The 27810-nt window shown below is 39.5% G+C and overlaps 2 protein-coding genes across 4 annotated transcripts; both read left to right on the plus strand.

Moving 5' to 3' along the window:
* Positions 1-5948: 5948 nt before the first annotated feature.
* Positions 5949-15252, plus strand: LOC104349167 (acyl-coenzyme A synthetase ACSM4, mitochondrial). 2 transcript variants are annotated; one of them, XM_086472777.1, is made up of 13 exons: positions 5949-6152; positions 6394-6604; positions 7899-8106; positions 8949-9092; positions 9933-10089; positions 10963-11042; positions 12284-12407; positions 13171-13251; positions 13393-13494; positions 13921-14048; positions 14157-14256; positions 14879-14998; positions 15166-15252. In XM_086472777.1, exons 1-13 carry the CDS (start codon positions 5949-5951, stop codon positions 15250-15252), a joined length of 1746 nt encoding a protein of 581 aa, XP_086328903.1. The 2 variants fall into 2 exon arrangements, with proteins under 2 accessions (XP_086328903.1, XP_009952930.1); XM_009954628.1 differs by having other exon boundaries at positions 5949-6149.
* A 3313-nt stretch (positions 15253-18565) lies between these two features.
* On the plus strand, positions 18566-27361 carry LOC104349168 (acyl-coenzyme A synthetase ACSM3, mitochondrial). Of its 2 annotated transcripts, XM_009954629.2 has the most exons (13): positions 18566-18793; positions 19664-19874; positions 20293-20500; positions 20881-21024; positions 21746-21902; positions 22526-22605; positions 23403-23526; positions 24045-24125; positions 24233-24334; positions 24706-24833; positions 25511-25610; positions 26319-26438; positions 27275-27361. In XM_009954629.2, the coding sequence occupies exons 1-13, from the start codon at positions 18593-18595 to the stop codon at positions 27359-27361; spliced, it is 1743 nt and encodes a 580-aa protein (XP_009952931.1). In that variant the 5' UTR covers positions 18566-18592. The 2 variants fall into 2 exon arrangements, with proteins under 2 accessions (XP_009952931.1, XP_086328902.1); XM_086472776.1 differs by lacking the exon at positions 20881-21024 and having other exon boundaries at positions 18734-18793.
* Positions 27362-27810: the final 449 nt, after the last annotated feature.

The following is a 27810-nucleotide window of genomic DNA, read 5'->3' on the forward strand; positions in this document are numbered from 1 at the left end:
CTTGCCCTGTGTACTTTGTTCAGCTCCCGAGGGTAGCCTGATACTGCTTGGCAGAAAGTCAGCATGTGTTTTTATAGTAAACCTTGCCTGAAAGAAGGCAGGCTTGGGACACTGTGAAGGTGGAACTGAAGGGCATTAGGAGGACTTGGGAGTCACTGGGCAGAAGACATCAAAGCAGGCCTCTCCTGATAAATATTGTGGGACTGGTAAGTAGATAGTGGTAAGCAACAGGGAAAGTGTTGGGATTTTCTCATAATAGATAGGCCTAAGGCAGATCCTAGAGTGTGAGTTAAAGTTTGGAGTTCAAACTTTCCCCTATGTTGGTAAAGCACCAGAATAAATACCACTTTCTGGGAAGTGTGGGATTCCTTCCCATTCTCTGACTGTGTCTCTGTGATTGAAAATGGGTCGAGAAGAGAGAGGTCGCAGGTCTTGCACTCGTTCTGGATTTCTGAAGCTAAGTCCTGGTGGCTCCACAGGTTTCCTATGTGATCTGGGGAATATTGCTTTGCCTCTCATTATCTGAGTTCCCTTAGTAGTTCCATGTTCACATAGATTGTTTATTTATATACTGTTTTAAGGAGTAGGACATAAAATATTAGGGCTTTATGGCTTCTCTGTGCCGCTGCATGTGCGTGTCCCATCTTTGGTCTCTTTGTGCTGTGGCAATGCAAGTGATTACACCAAATGAATCAGGTGGTTCAGCATTGTGGCCTCAGGTTTCCTATACCCTCGGGCGGTGCCTTGCTGCAGGATAGTTTTCTACTGCCCCAGATGCTGTTTAGTGGCATGTCTCCAAAGGAAGCTATTGAGGCTGAGGCAAGTGATTTCTAGGTAATGTATCTGGTCTGCGGAGCTCGTCACTCTCGTGGGTGATTCCATAATTCTCTGCAGGGACTGCAAATGCCTTTATGGTTTGTGGGGAAAGGCAATCCATGAGTTTTCTGCAAGCCGTTTGGATAGACATGGTGACCCTGAATCCAAACCAGAAGGCAGTGAGGCTCACCAGAGCAATGTGTGGTTGGGGAGCAGTGTTTCATCTCTGACTTTTTTGGAAGATGCAGCATGGAATGAAGAGTGTATTTCTCCTTACCTTCTGAAGAAAGCCGGTTGTCAGGGTGGTGGGATATGGGAGAGAGAGGCCCAAGACTCTGCTCTGAAGTAGGGGGGAAAAAAAATCCCGATTTAGATCTCCTCTGTGCCCAAGTCCCTGGGCTGCTGAACTCTGAACGATTCTTGCTTCATCTCTTGTCTCTTTATGAAACTTTTCACATGTCTTCTTTTCATTCAGTATTAGTTTGAAATCCTGAACTGTGTGGCAATATATCATTCTTGATCAGCTCTAAGTACTTGATCAGTACTAAGGAGGTTTGGCTGAAAACTCTTCTCTGACCTGGGCTCTTAGGTTCTGTGATTTGAATCAGCTCTTCCAAAGCTGAGAATAGAGCTTGACTAAGTTGTTTTTCCTGATAAATTATTTTTCACCAAAATAATGCATCCTCAGAAGGACCAAAAAGGTTCACAACTGCAGACTGAATTTGGCAAATAGCTTTAGACCCTCCGCAATTAAAAAATAAAATCTTGCTGAATTCAAGTGTTTAAAAGTCTTAAACATTAAGTTTTAAAGAAATTTCTAACGTAATTGTTCTGAAGTTTTAAAAATATTTAAAGTTTCACAACATTCAGAATTAATGAAATGTTTGGTATGATCCAAACGTATTTTTAGTTTCATTAATCTGTTTATGTATTTTAGGTTTTATTGTTGGAAAATACAAATGTTTTCATTTCAGATTGACCTAAACTACTACTACTACTTATCATTGCTGTTGTTGTTATTATTGTTATTATCATCATCATCCAGGTTTGGTAGTGAGGCAAAAGAACAAATTACACGCACTTCTGCAAAGTTAGGATATTGCCTTAATTTCAGCTATCCCTTCTAAATATGGAATAGGTTGGAGTTTTCAGCTTGTGCCTGTCTCTAATGCATGCCTCCAGCGAAGTGCTAGTTTGCAAGGTGTTTGTATAATTTAAGGTTAAGTGGATGTGTGTACTGAGCTCAGTGAGTTTGGCACAGTGAAGCAAGGTCAAGCCCAAGCAACAGACAAAGCTTTTGCTGTCTTGTGCAGATTGAAGAGTTTCTGCTACCAGCAAAGCTGCTAGGAAATACAGCTCCGTATTTGTTGAGTGGGAAATTATGCAGCATCTGAACTTTTAAATGGGTACATCAGGAGAATTTACCTTTTGACTTTTGCTTTTGTGATTTACTTTCTGTAAGGCTCAGATGGCCAGACCTTCTAACTAAGTTAGTTACTCAAAAACCCTGACTAGTTTCCTCTCCATGGGGCGTGAATATGAACCTAATAGAAAACCCACAAATCAGCCTCCACCTAATCAAGTGCTAATTTCATGAAAGAGTTCAATATAATGCAGTTACAGACACCAAAATGTTGTAAAAAGACATTCCCTGAAGCCCACACGCACAGAGGAGAGATGCCAACTGGCAAAAACTTCATACAAAGTGGTGATAAAAGCGTAAGAGGCAGGAAAGCCCTCTCTGATTTTTTTTTAAATTTTATTTTATTTTTTTTTTAATACCTAGAGTTTCACCCATCACTGTTGTGAAACATGTACTTGCAAAATTAGGCAGTGGAAGCAGAGAATGCCAACTCAGCACTTGTGTATGAGGACCCACCTTACTTGCAGTTTCCATCTTATGTGGCAGACTGGTATTTAACCACCCCAAAAAAGAATAAATTACTGTAGTTATGGTCAGAAATAGATACATGGAGAAAAACAAAACAAACAAGGACTACTGGAGAATAAAGCAACAGTAAAACAAGCATACCTGAGTGCTCCAGGATCAGTCACGCTCTACAGGGCCATTAGGGTAACAGACAGTGGAAATTGATACTCACAGAACTCCACCAGCAGGTACTTAGTTTCCTTCAATGCTCTGTCAAAGTTGCTCTTTTTCAGCAAGAGTACGTTGTTCTCCTTTCTTATTTTGGGGAGTTTGGCTTTCTTTGGCTTTTTTTCATTTGGGCTTATGCTGTCTGCTGTCAGGAAGCCTGTGAGAAACAATAATGGCAGAAGGAAAAACTCATGTGTCTTCATCTTGTCCTGCCTTTATCCAGTTGCTGAGAAAAAGACGCAAAGGAGCACTAAGCAGCAGGGTTTACTGCTCAAATGACTGCCGTTGTATCAGCCAAACTAAGAGGCTGATAAGGTTGATAACGGAGTCTACCACCAGTGGAGTCAACTGCACCTTTCCATAGGAAGATTAATATAGTTAATTACTTCCTCACCTTTAGCAGTGTTTGGAAAAAAAAGTATCTGTGGGGAAGGCAGGTTTACTGTTTCTGTAAATAATCAGAACCCTGAGGAGAGGGTGAGAGAGCACAGGAGAAAACACTTGCCTGCAACAGCATTAGTTGATTCATAGTGGAGTTCTCTAATTAGACAGCCTACTTTTGTCACCGTTACCCGGTGCAGAGCTGCAGACACAACAGTGAGGTACCTGGGACAGTATTTGAGGGGTGCTCCTCTGCTTAGTATTTGGTTTTCTCTTGCACTTGTGGAGCTACTTATGGATCTGATTCAGATCATGCTGAAGTTGGGGGAAAAACTCTCATTGCCTCCAATAATGACGACTCCTTCTTGAGGAGTGGTAAGTGCTGCTTCACTCCTTCATGCCCTTAGACTAAAAGATGAAAAACTTGGTATCAGGAGGGTACTGCTAAAAGGAGGGAGTGTTCGTAATGGTGGTTGATGTGGTAGCCTCCATTTTCTTGAGTCTGAAGGATCTTGAGTGGGATATTGCTTCTGTTTAGATTGTTTTCATGCCTGGTGTGAGTGGGGCTGGGTTTCAAGTGAACTCTTCCCTATCAATCTCAAAGGCTTTGGGTTGTAATGCACCTTGAGATGTGTTCTATTAGCACTCATATAGGGTGCCTAATGAAATCAGAGGGAACTGTGTATTCAGGCTGCTTGCAAGATAAGATCACACATAAATACAGATGCAGCTACCAGGTACTAAAGGAAAAAAAAAAAACACCCAACACAAAAAACCGCAAAACAGAAAGATAAGAGTCTCCTGTTTGACTTTGTGGTCTTTTTCTCTTCATAACAGGCTTTTTTTCCAAACATGTCTTTCAAGTAATGTCCTAGGAGGGTTAAAAAGCATCTTTCAGAAGCACAGGGAAAAACTAACAAGGCCTGTTTGATCTGAACAGACCATGTTGTAAGCTCAGAATACAGCCTAAGGCTCCCAGAGCACAAGTAGGATGTCAAAACCATTTGCTTAAAGAGCTGGTTTTCCCCTTTCTGCCACTGAAACAGTAGTAATCCCTCCTGGAAACCTCCTACCAGGAAATAACCACCTATGAGAGGCTTCTAACCTCTTATATCCTGGAAGGAAACTGCAGTAAGAGGAAGGTCATAGAGCAGTCAGTCCTGCCAGGGCAGATTTGCAATGAGGAGAGGAGTGGGATTTAGCGGAACTGAATAGAAAATTAAAACTGATGGAGTACAATGTTTTCTTTCAGGCATACAGCAAATTAGGTCACATTTCTGCATGTTTCTTCATCAGTGCTAACTATTTCTGGCTCTTTCATTTTGTGCTTTATGGTTTGAGAACTTCTGCAGAAGTCACAGGCCTGTCAGCAGGAAAGGCTGGATGCAGAATAAATACAATTCTTGGGCCTTCTGCTTTGTTACCACTCATGCCCTGGAAATGGTTGTGTGGTTGAGAGCCATTGACACATGCCTCACGTGTGAGCACCTTCTGTTTGCATTTCTCAGTTTTGCCTCACAGATACAGCGATTTTAGAGTGATGTCAGTTACTGTTATTTATTGGCATTGAACACTTTAAGCTGTCGCTACATCTGCACTTGCAGTACGTAATGCAAAGGTGAAAGTAACTGTGTAGTTTCCCTGTGAGATAGGTATGTACTGTTGGCTATTATGTAAGAAGGTGGTCGTGACACAGAAAGCAAAGATGGCTCCATTGAATTGAGGGAAAGATTTCCTTAAATTTAATTGGTGGGTATATCCTTAAGGACTTGGTTACACTCATTCAAGTTTATGAGAAGATTCTGCATCTGTGAGTAGAGATCCAGTTTTCTTGACTTCCAAGGCTGGGCTTTAAATAACTGCAGTATCGTCCATTCTTTCTCTTCCGCATGTAGCTCTATGTTGTGTAGGGAACACTAGGAGAAACTGGAAGTGCTGGAATTCTCTTTGCAAGTTTGTTTTACGACATGTATCTTTTTCAAAGTTGCACGCTTCAGCTCAAGTGCGAAGCAAATGGAAGTCCTTAGCATTTCACCTTTGCTTGCCTAGTGTTTATTTTGTTTATTCCATGCTCCCAATGAAAATAGAACTCACAAGGAAATAAATAAGAGATTCATCAGTTTTATTGGTGCTTAAGTTCAATGTGATTTGTCATCTAGTGTATATTTAAGACATAGCATAATTACAGAGACCATTTTAAATCAAGGTGATAAACAAAGTGTCCTCACAACATTTCCTAATTTAGAGGCATTTTATTTCTGTAAGCAGGCAAAGTAAAATATAAAATTTACAGGAATCAAGAGATAGATATTTAAAAAAGGACTGGCAAGTGAAGGTTTAGAGATGAGATACGAGATTCATCAGCTGACAAAGTAGAGGACGAAGATTATAATGAAAAAACGGTGCACAATCTTTTTGCCAGAAAAGGAGGAAAACTTATTTTAAGAATCCCATAAAATAATGGGGGAAAACGAGGAGGCACACAAACAACCTGTTTATTCAAGCTGGTTTGCATTAATCTATCCAACATCACAAACTAGACAGTATCCGATACCTGCTGGTTTTAAATGTATTTTCTTTCATTTCAGATGACTGATTCTTGTAGGTGTGAATCTGATTTTTTTCCCCACTCTCTGATAAAACAACATTTATCATGAGAACATTTATTAAATCATGGATTCCTCAGTGTCTGTGGATTCTCAGGTCGCCTTGCAGATTATTGCATGGATGCAACAGGCTTCTCACATCTCAGATTATTTCGTATTATGACTCTGTAAACCAATGTAAAAAGGAACTGCCGGAATATTTCAACTTTGCAAGTGATATCTTAGATGAGTGGTCGCGACTGGAAAAGGTAGTATTTTTCTTTTACTTCATAGACATTGGAATAAATCTCAGATCATACAAATCAATTTTCCTCATGGATACTGGATAGTATTAGCTGCAGAGTAGAATGCACTATTTTATTTTGTCAGAAATATAGGTATCACTTTAAGACACTAGTTGCCAGGGATGATTTGCTTGGTCTGGAGCTACTTTGGATTGAAATGAAACCTTTTAAGGTTTGTCTTATTGTAGTATCTTCTATTGCATTCTAGGATGGAAGACGACCAGCAAATCCAGCTTTTTGGTGGGTAAATGATGAGGGAGAGGAAGTGAAGTGGAGCTTTGAAGAGCTGGGATTTCTGTCTAGGAAAGCAGCTAATATACTTTCTGAGGCATGTGATTTGCAGAGAGGAGACAGAGTTATAGCAGTTCTGCCTCGTATTCCTGAATGGTGGATACTGAATGTAGCCTGTATGCGAACAGGTGAGTGACTTTACTGATCATCTACTTGGATGAACAGAAGACAGGAAAAATTAATTTGAAAAAAATGTAAGCAGGAGTATGCTGCGTTGCCCTGTACCATTCAGCTTTTGCATGGAAGAATTGGCAGCAGCCCCGCAGGAGCCAAAGCAACATTGTACTGGGTGCTGAACAGACATGGTCCAATTCAACAGCATCTTCAGTTGAAGCCAGTGAAGGTTGAGTGGTTACAATCTAAGGCCAGATTTGTCCAGATATATTATCAGTGTGGACAGTTTTAGTGCAGTAATTTATATGACTAGACTAGTTAATAATTCAATATTTTTTTTGCTCTGCAATTTTTGCAAATTCTTAGGAAGAATTTGACCCGTTGCATTTTTAGACTGCTGAACATCCATGATGGAACAGTTCAGCATCAGCAGGGACATGATCAAGTATTTTTGTTCCACTTTCAAGCTCTGTGATTTTTGCAGGTTGTAAATGGGGTTAAGACTCAGGGAATCCAATTCTAATATATCCAAGATTTTCTGGACTATGATGTAGGAGTATCATTCAATATCCCAGTGCCTCAGTTTGACAACTGTAATGTTAGGTGGAGACATCTGAAGGTGCAAGAAGACTGAAATCAGTCTGTAGGTCAAGTCTATTGAAGTCCTTGGGAAAAGGAGGTATAGAAATGCATTAAATTGATATTTGGGGGTTTTTTGCCCCTCTGAAAATGTGATTTCAGTCACACTGTACTCAGTATCCAAACTTAACGTTTGTTCACATTACAAAATGAATCCAAGCTTGAGAGATTTGTTAACTGAGCAATGTATGTAAGCTACCTGACCTCTATCTGTTTATCCCATATCAGACGTACTAATTCTTATTGAAATGAATAATGGCTTTACTCCAGATGAAAATATAATCCAAATGCTGGCCTTATTCATATACTTAATTAAGGGGATGATAATCTCGACACTTCCTTCCTGAGTTATGAATCATGAAGTGCGTGCTCAAAAACACTCTAAATTTGGATCTTACTCATGTTCTAGATACCTTTTGATATGGGTGACACAGAACTAAACATCAGTGTTGTGGGGTTTGGAGGTCTTCCAGAGCCAGATGGTCCCAGATCATTCCTAGGCCACAAATTCACCCAAGCTCTGCCTTCAAACATGAGTTATACTTGACTTGTTTCTCAGTGAATAAGGTGTTGGCAAGTAGCTCAGCTTTTCTATGGCTGGGGTCATGTCCTGGGAACATAATAAACAGAAATGGTCAATTTTTTACATTGTTTGTTGCTTTTTTCCAGGAATTGTCTTTATTCCAGGAACATCCCAATTAACAGCCAAAGACATCTTATACCGACTGCAGGCTTCAAAGGCCAAGTGCATCATTACCAATGATACATTAGCACCTGCAGTGGAATCTGTTATGCCGGACTGCCAGTTTTTGAAAAGCAAAGTCATTGTAGCCAAAGGGAGCAGAGATGGGTGGCTGAACCTCAAAGAACTCTTTGCGTGAGTATTCAGCTGTTTTACCATCATCCCTCTGAGGTGAAAGAAGCTGTATCAGTCAGGTAACATTGCTGAATTTTGGGATTAATTTCCAAAATACAAGTGAGTTACATTTTTGCATCCCTCTGCCAACTTGCTGTAATCACTGCATAAAGTACAAATCCCTCCAACACACTTTTTGGGAGCTGTATTCAGGTCTTTCAGCTTCTCCTTACTCAGCAGCCTGCCAGCTTTTAAAAGCTCTCTGTTTCTTCTGTGATCATAAGACAAGCACACGGAATAATAACCTTGCAGTTGTTTTGTGTTTGTCTTCTAGAGCCAGCCTAATGCTGCTTGAGTTCGATAAGAAGACACCCATAGCTCTGTCTCGGACTCAGCTAAGATGGCATTAGTTGTTTCTTCACTTGACTATCTTGGTTGCCCAGATGATCTGAATTGTCATCAATCTCTTGAACATAAATGGTACAATAGGTGTCTAAGCCCACCTTACGTGGCATAACAGCCTGAATATGGCCCCCATTGACTTGAGACTTGGAGACAGTGTATGTTGAGGGAGAAGTTGGTTTTGCATCTACTTGCTGTTACATAACAAGTACTTTGAGTACCCTTGCAAAATAGTTGTAGACAAAGTCACTGGAATATGCTGTAGGTGCTCACATCTTGAAAGTTATGGCATACAGAGCACACTTATGACTAGAAAATGTGCTTTCTAACTCTTAGCTATTGGTTTAGTGAGATCATACAGCCTGGGGCCATTTTCCCATTTATCTCCCAAACCTTAAAAAATACTGCTTCTGTTGTGAAAAACTACGTGTAATAACTGTCAAATACTATTTCTTCTGAAGGGTGACATCTGCTGACCATAAATGTGTCAAGACAAGGAGTCAAGACCCAATGCTGATCTATTTTACTAGTGGAAGTACAGGCTCTCCAAAAATGGTGGTGCAGTCTCACTGCAGTTATGGCATCGGGTTTGCGACCAGTGGCAGGTATACCTTGGAGTTGCTCCCAGTGTCCTGATTAAGTGACGTGATCACAATTAAATTGAAAATGTGGCTGTAAAAACTCCAGTAAATGTAGGATCTTGCTTCTTTCCTACCTTTCCCCTTTCATGGTGAAACCCTCATTATTAAAAGCTTCTTGAAGACTCAGTTGAGATCATCAAACATAGTGTTCTGTTGCTCAGAGGACTGACTGCAGACAAGCAATAAGGATAGTGCCTTCATAGCAAAACCAGATAAAGACAAGTGCTTTAGTATTACGTAAACCTTTGTTGACAACCATTTGTTGAGAACTTTGACCGTAGCATTATACCTTAAAAGTTACAGTTCAGTTTGAATCTGTGGCTTGGTACTGATTTGCTTTCGTTGAATATCTTCTATTTATGCTTCCCAAAGAGTGAGAAATTTCATGAAAATCAACACATTCTGAGTTGGAAGTTGGTGGTATAGTCCATGGAAGTAATTTGGTTAGTTTTCTAGAGAAATAAGATGTGATTGAGATGATGTCTCCAATCCACAAGGTGGGGAAAGCCTATTCCAAGCGATCTGTTCAGCTTTTGATCTAGATCTACTTTCTGCAACTCAAGCCAAGGATGTTTTGCACTGTTCAGGAGAGAAGCAAACACTGGAAATGTTAAACAGGTGGGGAAGAGGGGAAATAAGAGAATGTTTAAGATTCTTCAACTCTTACAATCTTTCTAAAGACCCCCACTTGCTGACACTGCATCTTCTAATGGGCCTTCTGCCCTTTCCTTTAATTGTGCTGTGACCTGTGCCCAAGTCTCTCACAGTCTATGAAGCATTTTTTTGTCTCTGCTTTATCATCAGGCACTGGATGAACTTGACTCCTTCAGATATAATGTGGAATACCTCTGATACTGGTTGGGTAAAATCAGCTTGGAGCAGTGTTTTTGCACCATGGGTCTGTGGATCATGTGTCTTTGTACACAATATGCCACAGTTTAAACCAGCAGTTATTGCAGAGGTAAGCATAATATTTTATACTGTGAGTTTTATTTCCATTTTGCATAAATGAAACAAACAAGCTGGGCTCCAGTGCATGCATACCCACTGCTCTGTAGAAGCAGGGATAGTACTTCCCACATCCCAAGCAGTCATACCTCCCTTTGGTACCCAGTAAGCTAGAGGAATAAGTGTTTTCCTTCTGGTTAGGCCATGTGACATGGCTACGGTGTAGAGATGTGGTGAAAGGTGCAAGATAAAAAGAACTCAGAATCACTGCTGTCTTGTCCTGTATGTAGCTTAAAGCTCACTTCAAGTATGGACTTGCAGATACTTTGGGCTTAGGGTGAGCATGGGCCAGAGTATGGCACAGACCTGCATCAGGGCCCCATTATCCTGAATTTACAGTGAGCTGACAGAATGCATATTGCACCTCTCTGCCATTTCGCAAAACCAGTCAGCTGGCCTGTTCTCTTCATCATTGGCCTCTTGTGTGGAGAGAAGACCCAAACTTTCACAAGAGGAAAATTGGAAAAGCTTTGATCCAGTTCACTACTACTTAGTCTTGAGCCTAGGATAGAGTTGCCTTGGGAAGCAGAAAACAATCTTAATTGGAACTACTGCTCTCAGTGGTCATTCATTTACATGAGTGATTTCTGTTGGACAGAAGGTACTGTGTTTTCTACAGCACTGGGACTGACTGGTAGAGCCGCTCCACAGTCAGGATTCATAGTTACTAATCCATAGTCAGTCTGTGTTGAATGTATGTTGAATTCTTACGGTTTTCATTTTGCGGACATTTGAGCACATAAGTTGTGTTAATCACCTGCACGTTTACAAGGTCAGATCCACCATAACATTTTCTTTTCCACAAAATAACTTTCTGTTTTTCTAGACTCTTTCAAGATATCCCATCACTGCCTTTTGCACTGTTCCCACTGCCTACAGCATGCTGGTCCAACATGATTTGAGCAGGTAATGCACATCTGTCTGTTGCAGAGGTAGCAGAGAGAGGCTGGGATATAATGCTGTGACAGCTCTGTCTGTTTAGTTCCTTAGGTTGCTTAATTTTTTTCAATTAAAGAAAATTTAATTAGCAAAATTTGCTCTCAGAAAATAAAGCTATGTTCTGAAATATGAGAATAACTAGTCACACCTTAAGCCATTCAGGCTTCAGGAATGGGTCTTTGAAACAACAGCACAGAGGAAACAAGTGAGTTTTTTTAAGTTGTCACTTCCTCTACTTATGGTTCACAGTTAAATTTAAATCAAGGTTTCAGGCAGCACTGAATCAGGGAATTACTGGAGAAGAGTGGAGTTGTTCTTGTATATTTGAGAATAAAGTGGAGTTGTTCTTGTATATTTGAGAATAAAGTGAGCAGTTCAAGGACTTTGACATGCTGAGAGTTATTTGGCAGCTGTTCCCACCGGTTTGCTGCACTGTAAAACGCTCAGCTTACAAGTAGTAGTCTGTGATTTGTAAGGAGTTTTTACTTACTCTTCTCACATAGGTCTTTCACCCTGACAAAAGCCAACCCTGGTTTATAGAATCATTAGGTTGGAAAAGACCTTTAAGATCATCAAGTCCAACAGTCAACCCAACACCACCATGCCCACTAAACCATGTCCTGAAGTGCCACATCTAAGGGTTTTTTGAACATCTCCAGGGATGGTGACTCCGCCACTTCCCTGGGCAGCCTGTTCCAATGTTTGACCACTCTTTCAGTAAAGAAATTTTTCCTAATGTCCAATCTAAACCTCCCCTGGCTCAACTTGAGGCTATTTCCTCTTCTCTTGTTTAGCAGAGAGCTCAGGCTCTGCGTTCCTATTCAGCCTTCCTTTTGCTCTAGAAAATTCTCAGCATCTTATTTGAGTTCAGATGTTGGCATGTAACTCAGCTTTCCACTAACATGTGATGTGCTTGTTTAGACAGCTCCTTTCTTGTCAGCTCTTCCAAGAAAACACCTTTACTTCCTCTTTTTCCAGCAAAAAACCCTAATTCTAGTGACACAGAGGTAAACCAAGTTATCCTCAGTGGTAACACAAGCAATCTAGCAGTCCAATCCAGGACTATGTAACAGGATGATTATTGTCATTTCCAAAGTAGCTTGTGAAGTTTGACATACTTTCAAAGTTGAGGGAGGCTATTCAGTTAAGACCATTCACTGATCTTTTCAGGAATTAAGAAAATTATTTCATTTGCTATTCCTCTCAAGCTACAAGTTCATGAGTCTGAAACGCTGTTTATCTGGAGGGGAACCACTCAATCCTGAAGTGATGGCGAAGTGGAAAATCCAGACAGGGCTGGATATCTATGAAGGTTATGGCCAGACTGAAACAGTACGTTTTCATTAGTTCTTGCAGTATGCCCTTTCAAAGGTAACAATGCCAGAGGCACAATGTGCTTGATAAATCAATGGAAAAGGTGAGAATCATTTAAATAAACTTTTTTTAAAAGAGGCTATATATTATTACAATTATATAGTTCCAAAATCAACTAACTGCATATATTAATGTTTATAGGAAATACTATGACTACAGAGTTCAGCCCCTCACAAAAACTGTGCCAGAGATTACTTCAGATCAAATAACTTGTAGTAGATCCCTTCATTGTCTTTACTTAAAAGGCAAAACTAAAAAAAAAAAATAATTATTTGTTCTGGGTATCAATTTGGCCTGTCTGAGGTTTTAATGAAAAATATTAAATCAGTTCACATCCCAGACTTCTCTGTAAGTGAACGTTAATGAAGCTATTAAGAGTCAGCTTTCAGGCATTCTCTCCTCTTACCCTTGATATGGTCCCAAATTAATTGTCCCATTATTGAAATAAGAACTGTAATAATTTCCCATCTGCTGTCTTGCAAAATCAAGTGTTTGCAGAAGAACCCACTGCCACAGACTGAACACAAGCAACCTCGTTCCACAGGGCTGACCTGAAATGCCTTTCAGCCCCTCTGATGTGCTCAAGAACCACAGTGCTGTAGTCCTGATTCAGCCTTCATCATGATAAAGTCATGAAGTGTCATGATAAAGTCATGAAGTGTCATGATAAAGTCTACAAGATGTTGCACAAATTAAAAAAAAATAATAATCTATTATGCAGGTGACAATATGTGCCAATATGAAAGGAATGGAAATTAAACCTGGCTCTTTGGGAAAAGCTGTTCCGCCTTACGATGTGCAGGTATGTTGAGGTGTCACATCTGAGATCAGCTGCAGTTGGGAATAGTAAGGGAATGCTGTCTGTGTCCCTTCTCTGTCCTGCATTGTGCTATAACAGATACTTCACTGAGCTAATCAAAGCCATAATATGTCCTTTCTGCAGATCATAGATGACCATGGGGCTATTCTGCCTGCAGGAGAAGAAGGCAACATTGCTGTCCGAGTTCAACCAGTGCGACCATTCTGTCTGTTCTCTGAGTACTTGGTAAGTCTGAGTTTGTCTGTGCCTGCTGAGAAGCTGAAGAGAGACCTAGGGCAAAGTTCTGTTGACTTACTTAAGGGGCAGAATTTCATCCAGGATCTTCACAAGGTCTCACTAGGTTGGTTGGGAGCTTTGTGTCTGATCACTACATCATTCTGCTATTCCAGGAACAGACTGATTGGCAGAGTATAGTTCTGCAACATGAACCAGGGGGTACCTTGTTCCAGACCTGTACCTGGCAGTTGGCTTCATGTTCAATACATTACTGTCTTTTTTTTTTTTAATTGAAGACATAAAATAGTATTGAACATACTCATTTTGAGAACAACTTAAAAAATTGCCTTGGCTGTTTTTAGCACCACTGCAAATAAATGTATTACGTTTCACTAATGATTGGATACATTTCTTGAAATGTTTGGTTGTTGCCAGGATAATCCAGAGAAAACTGCTGCCTCTGTGTGTGGAAATTTTTATGTCACTGGGGACAGAGGGGTTATGGATGAAGAAGGCTATGTCTGGTTTGTTGGAAGAGCTGATGATATCATTAATGCTTCTGGGTAAGGCAGTCGCTTTTAGATTTGCTTTTTTGCCTGTTAAAATTCAGTCTGGAAAGACCAATTGAATGGCTAGCTGCTCTGGCTGTCGTATCTACATTTTTCTCGTAGGTATCGTATTGGCCCATTTGAAGTTGAAAGTGCATTAATACAACACCCTGCAGTGTCAGAGTCAGCTGTTGTCAGCAGTCCTGATCCAATCCGAGGGGAGGTAAAAAGAAAAAAGATATAGAAAAGATGTTTTATTCTAAGCATCAAGTTCCCTGTATGTACTAGGCTTCCTTGAATTAAATATGTTGCAGATTTTTGAAATAAAAATGCACTAAAAAAATTTTAAAACCATACCTTGACAGATTTCAGAACTATTTGCCTGTTTGCAGGGTTTGATATGGAAAAAAGTTTGGCTCTTCAGACTTATCGTGGCATCTTTTTGTCTAAGAAACAGAATTCAGATTATTTCTCTTTTTGTCACTAAGCCCATGGTGGCAATGATAATCCAGAGTGTTTTAATTTTTCTTGTTATATTTTCCAAATTTGCAACATTTCTTTGAGCCCCAGGGTGAGATTTTTCAGCTGTCCTGTTCTACATCTTTTTGAAAGTTTAGTAGCAAGTGAAGTTAATTAAAAAAAAGTGGAAAAATAGAAAAAAATCCTGTGCTGCAGAATATGTCATTTATAACCTTGTATTCTGTAATAAACAGACAATGAAAAGGGAAATTAAAGAAAAGCCACAAATTTTTGCATTCTGAATTTTGATACCATTTTTTCGACAAATATATCCCTTTATTCCCACATCTGGAAGTTAACTGAGTCCCTTAACTTTTGTGACACAGGTAGTCAAAGCCTTCATTGTTTTAGCTCCTGCTTTTGTATCACATGATCCAGAAAAATTAACTCATGAGCTTCAGCAACATGTTAAGAAGGTGACTGCACCTTACAAGTATCCAAGGAAGGTAAGTACATCACAAAAAGACAAGTTTTCTAATTGTATCAAAAGTTGAACAGTTTTTGTCCTGTCTCAGCTTCTTCTACCTCAGCCATAATAAAAGTGTGTCTTTCCTTGCAGCTGGGAGATTAACCAGAATTTATGTGTCTAAAAGTGAATATTTCTGTCTTTCAGGTGGAGTTTGTTCAGGAACTGCCAAAGACAGCTACTGGGAAAGTCCAGAGAAGGGTTCTAAGGAACAAAGAGTGGGGAAGAGTATAACATGATCTGGAAACTGAAGGGAGGAAATTTCCATCATCCATACCAGCCATAGCACATCACACTTTGCATGTGGTCATGATCCAGAGCACTAGAAGAATGTATGGAAAAACAAGCTACAGGGAAAAAAGGAGATAACAGTCGTACAGCTTGAGTATGTGTGGTATTAGAACCAGTTTTGCCATCAACCTACAAATTTTCAGAAGGGGAAGGTGCAAGTAATTAAGAATGAGGAATGAGAGATAGAAGGAACAGATCCGGGAGCTTACAAGGGTTTAATTTTTTACTGAAATTAGTATAAACAGCTTCCTTTAAAAAAAAAAAAAAAAGTGTAACTACAACATTTTGATAATTACAAATAAATAAGAAATTAATAAAAACATTCTTTGTCCTGTAGTGGGTATCAGCAGTGAAGTGATATTCCCTCTTCAGAAACTATCATTGTAACATTCCCAAATTCTTTCTGAGTAGAAGACGACCACTCTTTAACCACTTCTCTTCATCTTGATGAATTTGTGATCTACTTAAATGGTTTAAGTGTGGGAAAAGAGAAGATACAAGGTGCTTTAGGTTAAGGTGCAAATTATGCACAATTAACAATGATGTAAATGATTACAAGAAAAAGGTTACTGCACAGAAAGAATTGTGCTGCCTGGTCTATTTTGTGCTATGTTCTGTTCTCATTACTTCAAAGAAGCAAATGATTAAGTGGAACGGGTTTCACTCCAAATCCTTTTTGACAGAGCGCCCAGGTTTCACGTCTCCAGATAAAGGGTAATCTTTACAGTGCCTCAATTGGGAAAGACATGTCCTGAAAGCCAAATCAAGAGGATCTACCCCATCCAGCTCTCAATCTATACTGTCCACAGCAAACAGGTCAGGAAAATGTTGTTTTTCTGAATTCCCAGTGTTGCTGATCATTGAGAAGAAGCAGATGGTACTAAATCAGGAAAAATAATTCTGATTCTTGCAGCAGTTTAGAGGACTTTGACATTACTGAGTCTTTTCATCGATTTTCTTACTTCATTTTCACCTCTAAGTTTGCAGGTGGAAAAGTGCTAAAAATATTGAAGGGTATCTGTCACAGCAAAATTTTGCAGACATTTTTGTAGACCATTAGGGAATCCTGGATTTAAAGTTTTTCATCTTGCCAGTCTTGAATACCATTTCTAGTCTCAAATACTGTTTCTGAATGTTCTTTCTCTCCTCTTTTCTCTACAGGCTGTTGCGTAGATTTTTTCATTGCAGATTATAGCTAAATCATAGAATTAGAGTAGACTAAGAAATAACTTACAATGTTATTAAAAAGAATAATCAAAATTATTAGGTTTTTCTGTTAAAAGAAAGAAAGTGGATCCATAGTTTTTTAGTATTAACAGTGGAGGTTGCAACCTCAAAGAAAGGTTATATTTAATGAAAGTCTTGATACTTTTACTGACAGTTTTTTCCTTAAATAAGAAAAAACATACGAATTAATGTATATCCCAGAATATGACATAAACCCCCTTTATTAACATATATTTTCTATGGATGTATTTAGAGAATACTTAAAAGACAATTTTTACCAGTAAAACCTTTTTAGATTAATTTTTTCCACCAGGTCCTGTTAATAGAATTTTAACTTAAAATGAAAGTACCATCTAAATAAGTTTCTGCTCAATAATCTTGATTCTGAAGTGGGTGGCACTTAGTGACATAATACTTAATTTTATATCCATGTCCTATGATTCTTTCTGAGGAGCAAATGATATTTTATAGGATTATTTGCTTCTGGTCAGCATTTCTCTACAACAATCTCGATGTAGCTTGGAGAACACTGTGAATTACTGTTGGTTTTAACAAAATATCTGTTCATGGCAGGGAGGAAATCTGCATCCAGATTTTTTTAAGCTATCAGATATCGCTGAAAAGATTAAGTTGTGCAAGTTCTAGGTATCTGAGTTCATTCGCCTGATAGACAGATTAAATATTGCTGTAAAAGCTTCTGCTAAGGAATAAGGAAATAATTCCACTGTTAAATAAGTTGCTTTCTCTATGGGAATAAAATTTGAGCAAAACAGAGATTCATGTGTCAGAGATATAAGGATAAGTAGTTACGGTTGGAGATACAGGACAAGAGGTAAATGAATACAAAACAAACTTAAAAACCTGGGACAAAGGGCAAAACTTTGCAGCTTCACTCAGGCCACAGAAATTCCACATGGAAAAGAATTTAATCAAGAGTTTACTTATAATTTTGTTCCGAGTTTGTAGATAGCTTCATGCTTTGTAAGAACAGAAAAGAAAATTAACCTGTATTGCAATAGTCACCCATCTAACCTTGTATTGAACTTAGTAACTTGTATTTAGTGATTGAAAAAGGAAAATCAATAGGTGGACTTAGAATGGTCTTAGAGTGATCATAGGTCTCCAAGACTCCACTGGCTTCTGCTCTGACTGCAGGCTCTTCCAGACACGAGCCAGGGTTTTTTTCTATGTTTGATAGTCTTCACATGCACTTACAAGAAGCCTCTAAATAGCATTAAAATGTTTAGAGTTGAGCACAGTTCTGAAGCAATCTTCTAGACTGCTGAAAAAAAAAAAAGGAAAAAAAACCCAACAATTAAAATAGTAATATAAAAAGAGAGAAAGAAAGAAGAGTAGCAATGGAAAGGAAGGTAATTGGACTTGAGAGATTTAAGGATCATGGATGGAAGAGGGCATTTACAGTAAGCAAATGTAGAAGTGTCTAAATCAAATTTGAGGACCTACATAAGGGATTACTGAAATTAAGGTTCTTGGGATATATGTGGTGAATGGCTATATCAGTCAGCAACTATTCAAGCTAAAGCAGTGAGAATCTTGGTGGAGGTAGTCTGGAAACATCCTTCAGCTCCATATGAAGGAAAAGGAATAGAGAATCAGCTACAGAACGCTTTGGTGTAAGAAGCACCAAATAATAATAATGCAAACAGTAACATCTGATGCTGTGTTTGACTAAGGAGAGTTGTGGGCAATTAGCAGTCCCAAAGAACGTGTCAAGAATCTATAAGGATTAGATGAGCCACAGACAAGATGCCAGATCAGTACAGTACGTTGAGTACTTAAAAAGCTGGTGGTAAAAAATCTAAGAGAGCAGGATGGGGAACTTCACATTTAATTGAAGTTAAAAACATCAGTTTGGCTGTGACTAGCCCAAGTGACTTCAATTAATAACTCATCAATTCGTAACTGAATTGTCTTTGGATAATCTCAAGATTTTCTCTTTTTTTCTTTTTTCTTTTTTTTTTTTTGTTGTTGCAGGATTCATAGCAACAATCTGCTAATTTTTTTTAGTCTGCGGCACCTGTGTACGTCTTCTGCCATGAAGTTGTTGTTTAAATTACAGACTCTAAAATCCTTGCGGATTCTGAAGCCTCCTAATTGGACCTTCCATGGACACCCCAGGCTGCTTGCCTCTGATGTGTATTCACAGTATGAGTCAGTCAGGCAGGGCGAACAGGAAATACCCAAGTACTTCAACTTTGCGAGTGACGTACTGGACAAATGGTCTGAGATTGAAAAGGTAGAAGACCTTTTGTTGTGCAGATGAGATACTTCAATTTGAAATCTCAATTGAAATAAATTGGGGTTTTTTCTTTACCAAAAATATCAGTTTCCAAAACCAATTTGCACTAGGAAATCATACAAAATCTCATTCTTTCTTGCTTTATTTTAAAAGTGTCTGTGACCCTTGGTGCTTCCTTATGTAGACAGAAAAAGCAATGGTAAATCCCTTTTGACTTTGATTTAACTTCCAAATGGCTGTGCTTATTCCTTCTGCATGCTCTAATATTAGATAGTCACATCATAAAAATACAGGTAACATAACAGTAACATGGCATGCTAGGGAAAACTCTCCCACAAATGTTTAATTGCCTTGCTCCAAAGTGGATTCTGCATTTGTCCAGGTGCCCTGTGGTTAGAGACCACTTAACTCCCCTCTTCCTGAACAGACTAGAAAGAGTCCTGGGATACCATGTTGTCCTGTTGTTTTATTTTGTCCTCAGCCTGTGTTGCTTTTATTTAATAATAGTATTCCTCAACTCCATCCAGAATATTAGGAGTATTATGTGAAGTATTTCATGTTACCTGTTATTTTGTAGGAGCATTAATGCTCACCATAAGGCTTAAACTGAAATAGGATCCAGACTAGGACTTGAGTCTGAAGACAATTGGGCTGGTAAACGTTTCAGGATCAGAAAAGGAGAATTTTTGGGGAATATCTAAGCTTGATCCGTAGCAAATCTTGATCCGTTAAGGACAAGGGAAAAACAATAGCTTATATACCACTTGTGAAATACTCAGATCTTCCATAATTTGCAGATATTTGTGCATTGTAATTTCATGGTCTTTCAGAAGAAAATGTTTGATTTTGAATCTCTGTGTTTTGTAGGCTGGAAAGAGACCACCAAACCCTGCCTTTTGGTGGATAAATGGAATGGGAGAAGAAGTGAAGTGGAGCTTTGAGGAGCTGGGGCTCCTGTCTCGGAAAGTGGCCAATGTGCTGACTAAAGTATGTGGACTGCAGAAGGGGGACAGAATTATTGTGGTCCTGCCACGAGTCCCAGAGTGGTGGCTGGTGAATGTGGCTTGCATGCGAGCAGGTCAGTGAGCATATCTGAGACTGGTAAAACCGGTTAATGTAAGTCGGTTGAGAGGATCAAGAATTTATGTGGTTTATAAAGGAAAAGTAATGTAATAACCTAGTGAGTGGCCTAGCTACCAATTATACAGGTAGTCCTGAAGGATTTGCCCTAGGTGCCGTAGGACAGGTGGCCTATGCAGGAGGCATGGAGATGACAGAAGGCAGGGAAGAGGCATGGGAGTCACCAGACAGGTCCCCGTTTCATTCCTTACAGGAGACTGCAAGCAGCTGCATTACTCCACTATAATTGTTTGGTTTGGGAATGCCAGGGCAAATTCATATCAGAAGTCAGTTTGGGAATAGTTAATAGTTTAGGTTCTTAAAAAAGAATCAAATGTAAAAAATGCCATCTGAAACTAACTTTATTGCTTTTCCAGGAATTGTCTTAATTCCAGGAATATCCCAATTATCAGCCAAAGACATATTATATCGACTCCAGGCATCAAAGGCCGCATGCATCATTACTGATGACACACGGGCTCCTGCTGTGGACTCAGTGGCATCTGAGTGTCAGTTTCTGAAAACCAAGCTAATCGTGTCCAAAGGCAATAGGGAGGGATGGCTGAACCTCAGTGACCTGTACAAGTGAGTATGAGTTAGTGATGCTGCAGTCACCAGGCAGAAAGCAGACCTGTTCTCCAGAAGTGCTTGCTTAAAAGTATTCATCGAATACAGATACTCATCAGATGCTAACATTAAGGTGTTAATCATGACTGCTTGATTGCTGATCCACATCAGAGTTGTTTACTACCAGTGGTCTTATTCTGGGAAGTTTCTATCTTGTTCTTCTTAAAGGGAACTCTCTCCTTGAGGAAATGTAACTCCACATTATTTTAGTTTGGTTTGGTGAAAAGCTTCTGTGAAGCTTGTTTGGGGTAGGATTTCTGCAATACAGAATACTTTATGCATTCTAAAGCCTGTGTAAAGTAACCAATGAAGTCACAATTGCGTTCTCTGTTTTAAAGAAACCAATCTGCTGACCATTCCTGCGTCAAAACAAAGATTCAAGACTCAATGATTATCTTCTTCACCAGTGGAACCACAGGTTCTCCAAAGATGACTGAACATTCCCAGGGTAGTCTTGGTTTCAGACCCCTTTTAAGTGAAAGGTATGAAAGCTTTGAGCCTGGTTGAACATGGGATAATTGAAGCTGATGAAAAATTACTGAATAAGAAATACCAATGTACAGCCCCAGTCCTTTTCCCTCTGAAATTAGACTAGAAACTCTGGCAGATTTCTAAGGGAGTAGGATCCCCCCCACTGTTTCTGTTTTTCAGTTAATGTCTTTTACACTTTCTTTAGAGTGGTTCAAAGGACAGCCATCAACTGGGAATACTTTATTGCAAAGAACCAAGAGATGCCATGCTGCAAAAAGCTTTATTATATGTGTAGATGGGCAGAGGCAGAGTTTACGTTAGATGCATGGATCAACCTGGTCCCTCAGCAGCCTTAGAATTGAAATACCTGGTGTCCCACACAGCATCCATGAATGCTGCTGCTTCAGCCCCATCTTCCTACCTGGTAGAAAGTTATTTTACTGAAATTCAGACCTCTCACTTTCCCTTACTCTAGCCTGTGTTGTGACTGACATCATATATGCATGATATACGTGTGTGTGTGTATTTATGCAAACATATAGTTAGGTGCCCTTTTATCCTAGAGCTAGCTCATAAAATAAACTTATTCAGAGCGTCCAGTGCCCATGTATCATGTCAGAAATCTTGGGCTTGTTGGATTTTTTTGTTTTCTTTGTTTGTGGTGTGGTTTGGGGATTTTTTTAAGCAAAAATTTGGTATTATCTTTTTGTTCATTTTTTTCTGCTCTATCAGATACTGGTTGGATTTGACTCCCTCAAACATGATATGGAGCACAGCAGACACAGGATGGGTACTAGCTTCACTGACATGTGTTTTTGATCCCTGGGTTTTTGGAGCATGCGTCTTTGTACATAAACTACCACAGATTGAATCAGCAGCCATCCTAAATGTAAGGAAAAACTGATGGAGATGTGTTAATCAGCAGAAAGGGTGCAAAAAAAGTAATTCTTAATAGCATCCATAGATTTCATGAGGATTGTGTCCATTGTTAGGTTTAAGATGGTATGTTTGTTGGGTAAAGACCCTGTTTGCATTTTTAATGTGCACAGAAGGGGCAAAACCTGTGATTCATTCATACATTTTGCTCGTAGCTGGTGAGCACATGAATGAAAGTCATCCAAAAGCAGCACTAATGCTTGCCTTTTGTTCTAGTGACTCTGGAAGTAATATCAGACTGAAACTGAAGCATTTCTCTACCCACACTGGCCAAGGTGAAAATGAAAACCTCTCTGTGATGTAGATAGAGATGGGCTTATTCTGGCCATCATCCAAGCTGTGTGGTCTGGGTGTCATGTAGACATGTTAGCGTGGGTCTTTGTCCGATCAAATGTACTGTGAATCTCTGAATATTACACCAACTGTAGGAGGGTTTCTTACCTGACAGAGTGCATGGTGCTTTTACATAAAAAGGAGAGCTACATTTGCCCCCTATATCACCCGTTTACTGTACATCCACAAGGCAGTGTTTTTTGCCTGAGCTTCATGTGTCCATCTTGTTGTTTAACTCACTAGACTCTCTGCAGATTCCCCATTGACACGCTGGTTGGTGCTCCAACATTGTTCCGCATGCTGGTGCAAAATGATCTCTCCAAGTATGTCAAGAAATTATTTACTAATGTTTAACTTACCCTTACTAAACTTCAGTGATCTCACAGATCTAGCTGCTTGACCTGAAATAGGGTAGTAATTTAGTTTAAAATATCCTTCATGAAAAGACCACCATACAATTTTGTGATTTTGCTGAGTTTTGTGATCAAACATAGAGAAACCTGATGTTTTCTCTCAGAAATTTGAGACTTTCACTACTGAACTTGTGAGCAAATCCCTAAGGGTATGAAACTGAGCGCCTGTTAAATTCTTTATAATAATTTTAAATTACCAGATTAATTGTCCATGCTTTGGGAAGGACTGTCGTCCTAGAAAGTCAGTGTCCACATAACTGAGGTAGTGACTTGTTGGGGCAGTTGTACATCATCCCCTGCTCCAGTTCTCATTGCCTGCCACCGTTCCTTCCTCCCCTCGCACTTTCTTACTTGGACTGTTGCAGAGGGTCAGCAGTCAGGACCCTGGCTCAGCAAATTGCTCTGTGGTTAGTTATAGGCATGTCCTTAAATCCCAGCTGACTTCAGCAAAAATTTTACTTTATTTTTCATAGAATCCATGTGTGTTTAACCCTGACGACTACTACTACTACTACAGTGTTGAGCGCAAACTGATACCCTTGCTGTATCAGGAGCCAAAGGATCAGGAATCCTCCGATTCCGCCGCTTTATGGGACTAACTCTCCCAGTAAACAGCTCTCCAGTATTATTTGTTTATAGTTGCATGCTCTTTGTCTTGCCCGATAGATTTAAGTACTGCCTCTCTTGTCTTTTAACTCCCTGTGAAGCTACAAATTCATGAACCTGAAGCACTGCATGAGTGGAGGGGAGCCACTCAACCCAGAAGTCATGCAGCAGTGGAAAAGCAAGACTGGGCTGAACATCTGTGAAGTATATGGCCAGACTGAAACGGTACATCTGTAGGGTCAATATTCCATTGAATCTTTGTAATTCCTTTTTGCTTTACAATGTTTTAAGATTTGTTTTAACAGAGCACAGCCTATTTCTTCTTTCCTGTTTCTGTGGATGTTTCAGTCATCTCTTCCCCTCATAACCTCTGAAAGAACACCCTTCCACGGCTCTCCTCACAGAACCTGCCAGAATCATGGATTATTGGGAGATGTGCTCTAATATTTCCAGAAATATTCTTAAGCAAATTCCAAATGAGAGTGATGGGCAAGAGGGCAGAATTTGAATCTAAGGAAGAAGACTGGTTAGCAAAGGGCATGAATTCTTTGCAGATAATGGAACAGGATTCTTTCAGAGAGTTTCTTGATTTGTCTTGTCTGTACCATACAGCACTGACATACAGGATCCTATGAATCTTAATTCCTTACTTTGGAATTATTCCAGAAAATACCTTTAATGAATTGAATGTGAATGTAGCAGTTTTCTATTGCAAACCTTTGTTTTGATTTTGATTTTTACAGGGAATAATCTGCTCTGTTTTTAAAGGAATGAAGATTAAACCTGGATCAATGGGGAAGGCAGCTCCCCTTTATGATGTTCAGGTTTGTTGGCTGCTCTTTAGATTCTTTCATAGGGGTTTTTTGGTTGGTTTGGGATTTGTTTGGTTTTTTCCCCATTGGACTAAAATACGTGTTGTTTTTCATTCTAGATTGTAGACAAAAATGCTAATATTCTGCCTGCAGGACAACAGGGGGAAATTGCTGTCAGAAGCAAACCTATAAGACCACTTGGTTTATTCTCTGAATATATAGTAAGGACTTTATTCCTCACTGCCACTGATCTCCCCAAAATCTCTCCAATTGCATAGTGTTTCAAAAAGCTGAATGTTATTTAACAGTTTATTATTTATTGCCAGAGTAATTTGTTTGTTTGGATTATGGATGTTAGAAAAGGGAAAAGAAGAATTTGCTCAAGATTGATTTAAATATTTTTTAAAGAGTCAAACTGTGGGGTTTTTTAAACATATTTTATTGTAGTTTATAGCAATGTCAGTACAATTCTTGAACATGAAAACTGACTGAAAAATTAAGTTCCAGTGCATTTAACATTATGTGCATTATAGCATAATGTATAGCTAATGCATGCTCAAAATCTAAACTACTGTTTGTAAACCACTTTGAGGATAACCCTAAGAAAACCGCAGAAAGTGAACGTGGGGATTTTTATGTTACTGGAGACAGAGGGACTATGGATGAAGACGGATATTTTCAGTTTATTGGAAGAGACGATGATATCATCATTTCTTCAGGGTCAGTTTGCATGCTTCCTTTCTAAATCTGCTATTGTATGATCTTACATGTTGTGCTCCTGGTGAACTTCTGACATAATAGTCTTGTGATGAATTTATTGACCTCTTGACTTAGGAATACTTGCTTCTATTATTAGCTTTTCACAGACCTGCAGTATCATCTTGGTGATGTCAGTGGCATCTCTGTATCCGTTTCGCCTGCAGTATCTCATCTGTTTTAACAAAAAGTGAAGACTTCTATTGGCAGAGGAGGGATTTTAATCTAGCTTGGGTTTTGACTAAAATTGAAGGACATCTCCATCGGACTCAGAGAGCATTGAAACATTTTATTTTTAACATGTTGAAATTAAACAATTTGATATTGTATGATGTGATACCATAACATGGCATCAGCTGGTACTGCAGAGCCCAGCTATCAGGGTGGGATGGAGTCCAGCTTAGGAGCCATAAGGAAAGGGGAGAGATGGAGAGGTATCCACAGCCCCAGCAGTCCTCCACCACATGACCACTGTGAAATGCTCCTACCTTCTCACACAGCCAGCTTTCCCATTCTGTTTAAAGTTTCTGTAGTTGGTTGTTGGTTTGGTTTGGTTTCTTCAATATGACAATTAAGAAAACTTTGGTAGTGGTTTTCCAGCTCGTAAAACCAAATCCTACATTTTTATTTTCCTTACCTAGATACCGTATTGGGCCATTTGAAGTAGAGAGTGCCCTGATAGAGCACCCAGCAGTAGCAGAAACAGCTGTTGTCAGCAGCCCAGATCCCCTCAGAGGAGAGGTAATGATGCTGAACAGTGGTGGGGGGAAGCCATATGTTTGTTTAGATATATAACTGTATAAGGCTGTTCCTACTTTACTGAATAATGTACAGCTCTAAGGCAGTCACGTCACCATGGATAATCCTACTTGGGGAGACAGGCAAAATCCATTCCCGTTTACGCATCTTTTTTCTTCTTTTCATCCCAAGAAGGTCTTCTCTGTGGAGAACATTACAGTGATGTTTACTTTCCCCTTGTTGTTAAGCCCTTGTCTATACACTGAAATTGTCTTCTCTGGTTGTCTTGGTGTAGCCAAAGTTATACTAACTGCTCTAGCATTAGACTTGGGCTACACGTATTGAGAAAGCACGGTCCTGTCTGGGATGGTCTGGGCATACTGTCCTCAGTGTGAACTTCAGAGAGAAACAAAACGTACCTCGGCTTCAGGGAGAACTCTGCAGAGGCATCTTGCTACTCCTTCTTGACCCCACTGAGAGGATAGAGCAAACGCTCTTGCATTATAATGAGGGCATGAAAACTGCTTTCAACTTTCCCTTCTGCACATACATGTGCAGAAGTTGGACACAACCTTTTCTTATATTGTGCTTGTTTCTCTGTTCCTCCCCTTTGGAAGTCATGAATCTGAGCAGTACTGCTTACGGGTAACCTGTGTATCAGCTCTTAAAAATGGATGGTGTCAGATCACTTTTGTTGACCTTACCTTACAGGTTGTGAAAGCATTTGTGGTTCTGTCCCCAACCTTTTCATCCAGTGACCTGGAGCGCTTAGCCTGTGACTTACAGGAGCATGTCAAGAAAACTACTGCTCCATATAAATACCCTAGAAAGGTAAATGCTTCTGAGGAGAAACTTTTAACCGAAGCACCCTTCCATAAATCTCGTGAGAATTACTATTTGGATTTTCATGAGTTACCTGAAAGAGACAGTGGTAAAGATTCAGCTAGAGAAGATCTTTCCTAAATAACATTGGTTTATATTGTTTTTCATGCATTTGAGTAAAGCGTTCATTTAAACCGCTCAAAAATTTCTAGGCTTTGTATGAGATCCTAGTTAGGATCCTAGCATGTTCAAAGTCAGGCTCTCAATCATAATTCTCAATTTTTGTATTTAATCTTCAACCAAGCACTCTTGGGTCATACCTGGCTGAATCTGAGTAAGTTTTTATCTACTGGTCCTCATAGTTAATAAATAAGAGGAAAGCCCAAGAGGATACAGTTGGTGTTTTTCAGTAATCCTAGCACTACAGGAAAAGAGTTACTAGCAGTGCCTTGATTCACTTGTGCAGAACTCATAGAAACTAAGGACCATTAAAGACTTTGAGGACCTCTAAAGGCTTTGTGCCAGTAACATCCCTTTTTTTCTTCTTTTTGTCACTCATCTCTGACATCTGATATCATTTTGGTATTCATCCTTCTATTACAGTGCTCATGTTACAGCACTCAGTTTGGGTAGCTGGGAGGCAACTACACATATGTTTGGAAATCTAGGCAGATTGTTTCACAAGTGGCACAATGGGCTGCCTTGATTTGGCTTGGGCTTGATCCTTTAGGCAAGTAGTTCTTACTGATGGGAGTCCTTTTAGTTTTCCACACAAGCTGAGAGCCAGTCTTGCAAAAACAACTCTGTAGAGCATGCTGCATTATTTTCTGTCTTCTTTTATTTAGGTGGAATTTGTCCAAGAGCTGCCAAAGACAGTCACTGGGAAGATCAAGAGGAATGAATTAAGGAACAAAGAGTGGGGACGGATGTAGCATTGTTTGGAATTTAACAGAACTTTCGTTCCATTAACACTATATAAATTGCTCTGATATAACTGCCCTCCTTCTGATCTATTTGTGTTAAATGCCCGAGCATCAAAAAATATAGACAACACCAAGATGTGACCTTCGTACCTGCTTGCAAAGCTTCTAATGTCAGTACCACAGTTTCATTTCCTGAATCACTTCTGGGAAAGGGCACAAACCATGCAACTCCATTTTAGTCCTGAATGTCCACAGGTTCACCAGAATTTGGCTGCTGACCCATTTGTTTTAGGTAGCATCCAAAATCAGTGAAGAGATAATGCTGATACCGGTCTAGCTCCAAGCTGCAGAATGGATTTGAGTGGTTCAAATGCTCTGTGCTTAAATGCAGCATGTTTAAACTGAATGCAGCCCTCCTATCATTTATTGAAGATGGAAAGACTCTGCTTTATTGAAGG

Source organism: Leptosomus discolor, chromosome 14 (genome assembly GCF_034619465.1).
Source record: "Leptosomus discolor isolate bLepDis1 chromosome 14, bLepDis1.hap2, whole genome shotgun sequence".
NCBI lineage: Eukaryota > Metazoa > Chordata > Aves > Leptosomiformes > Leptosomidae > Leptosomus > Leptosomus discolor.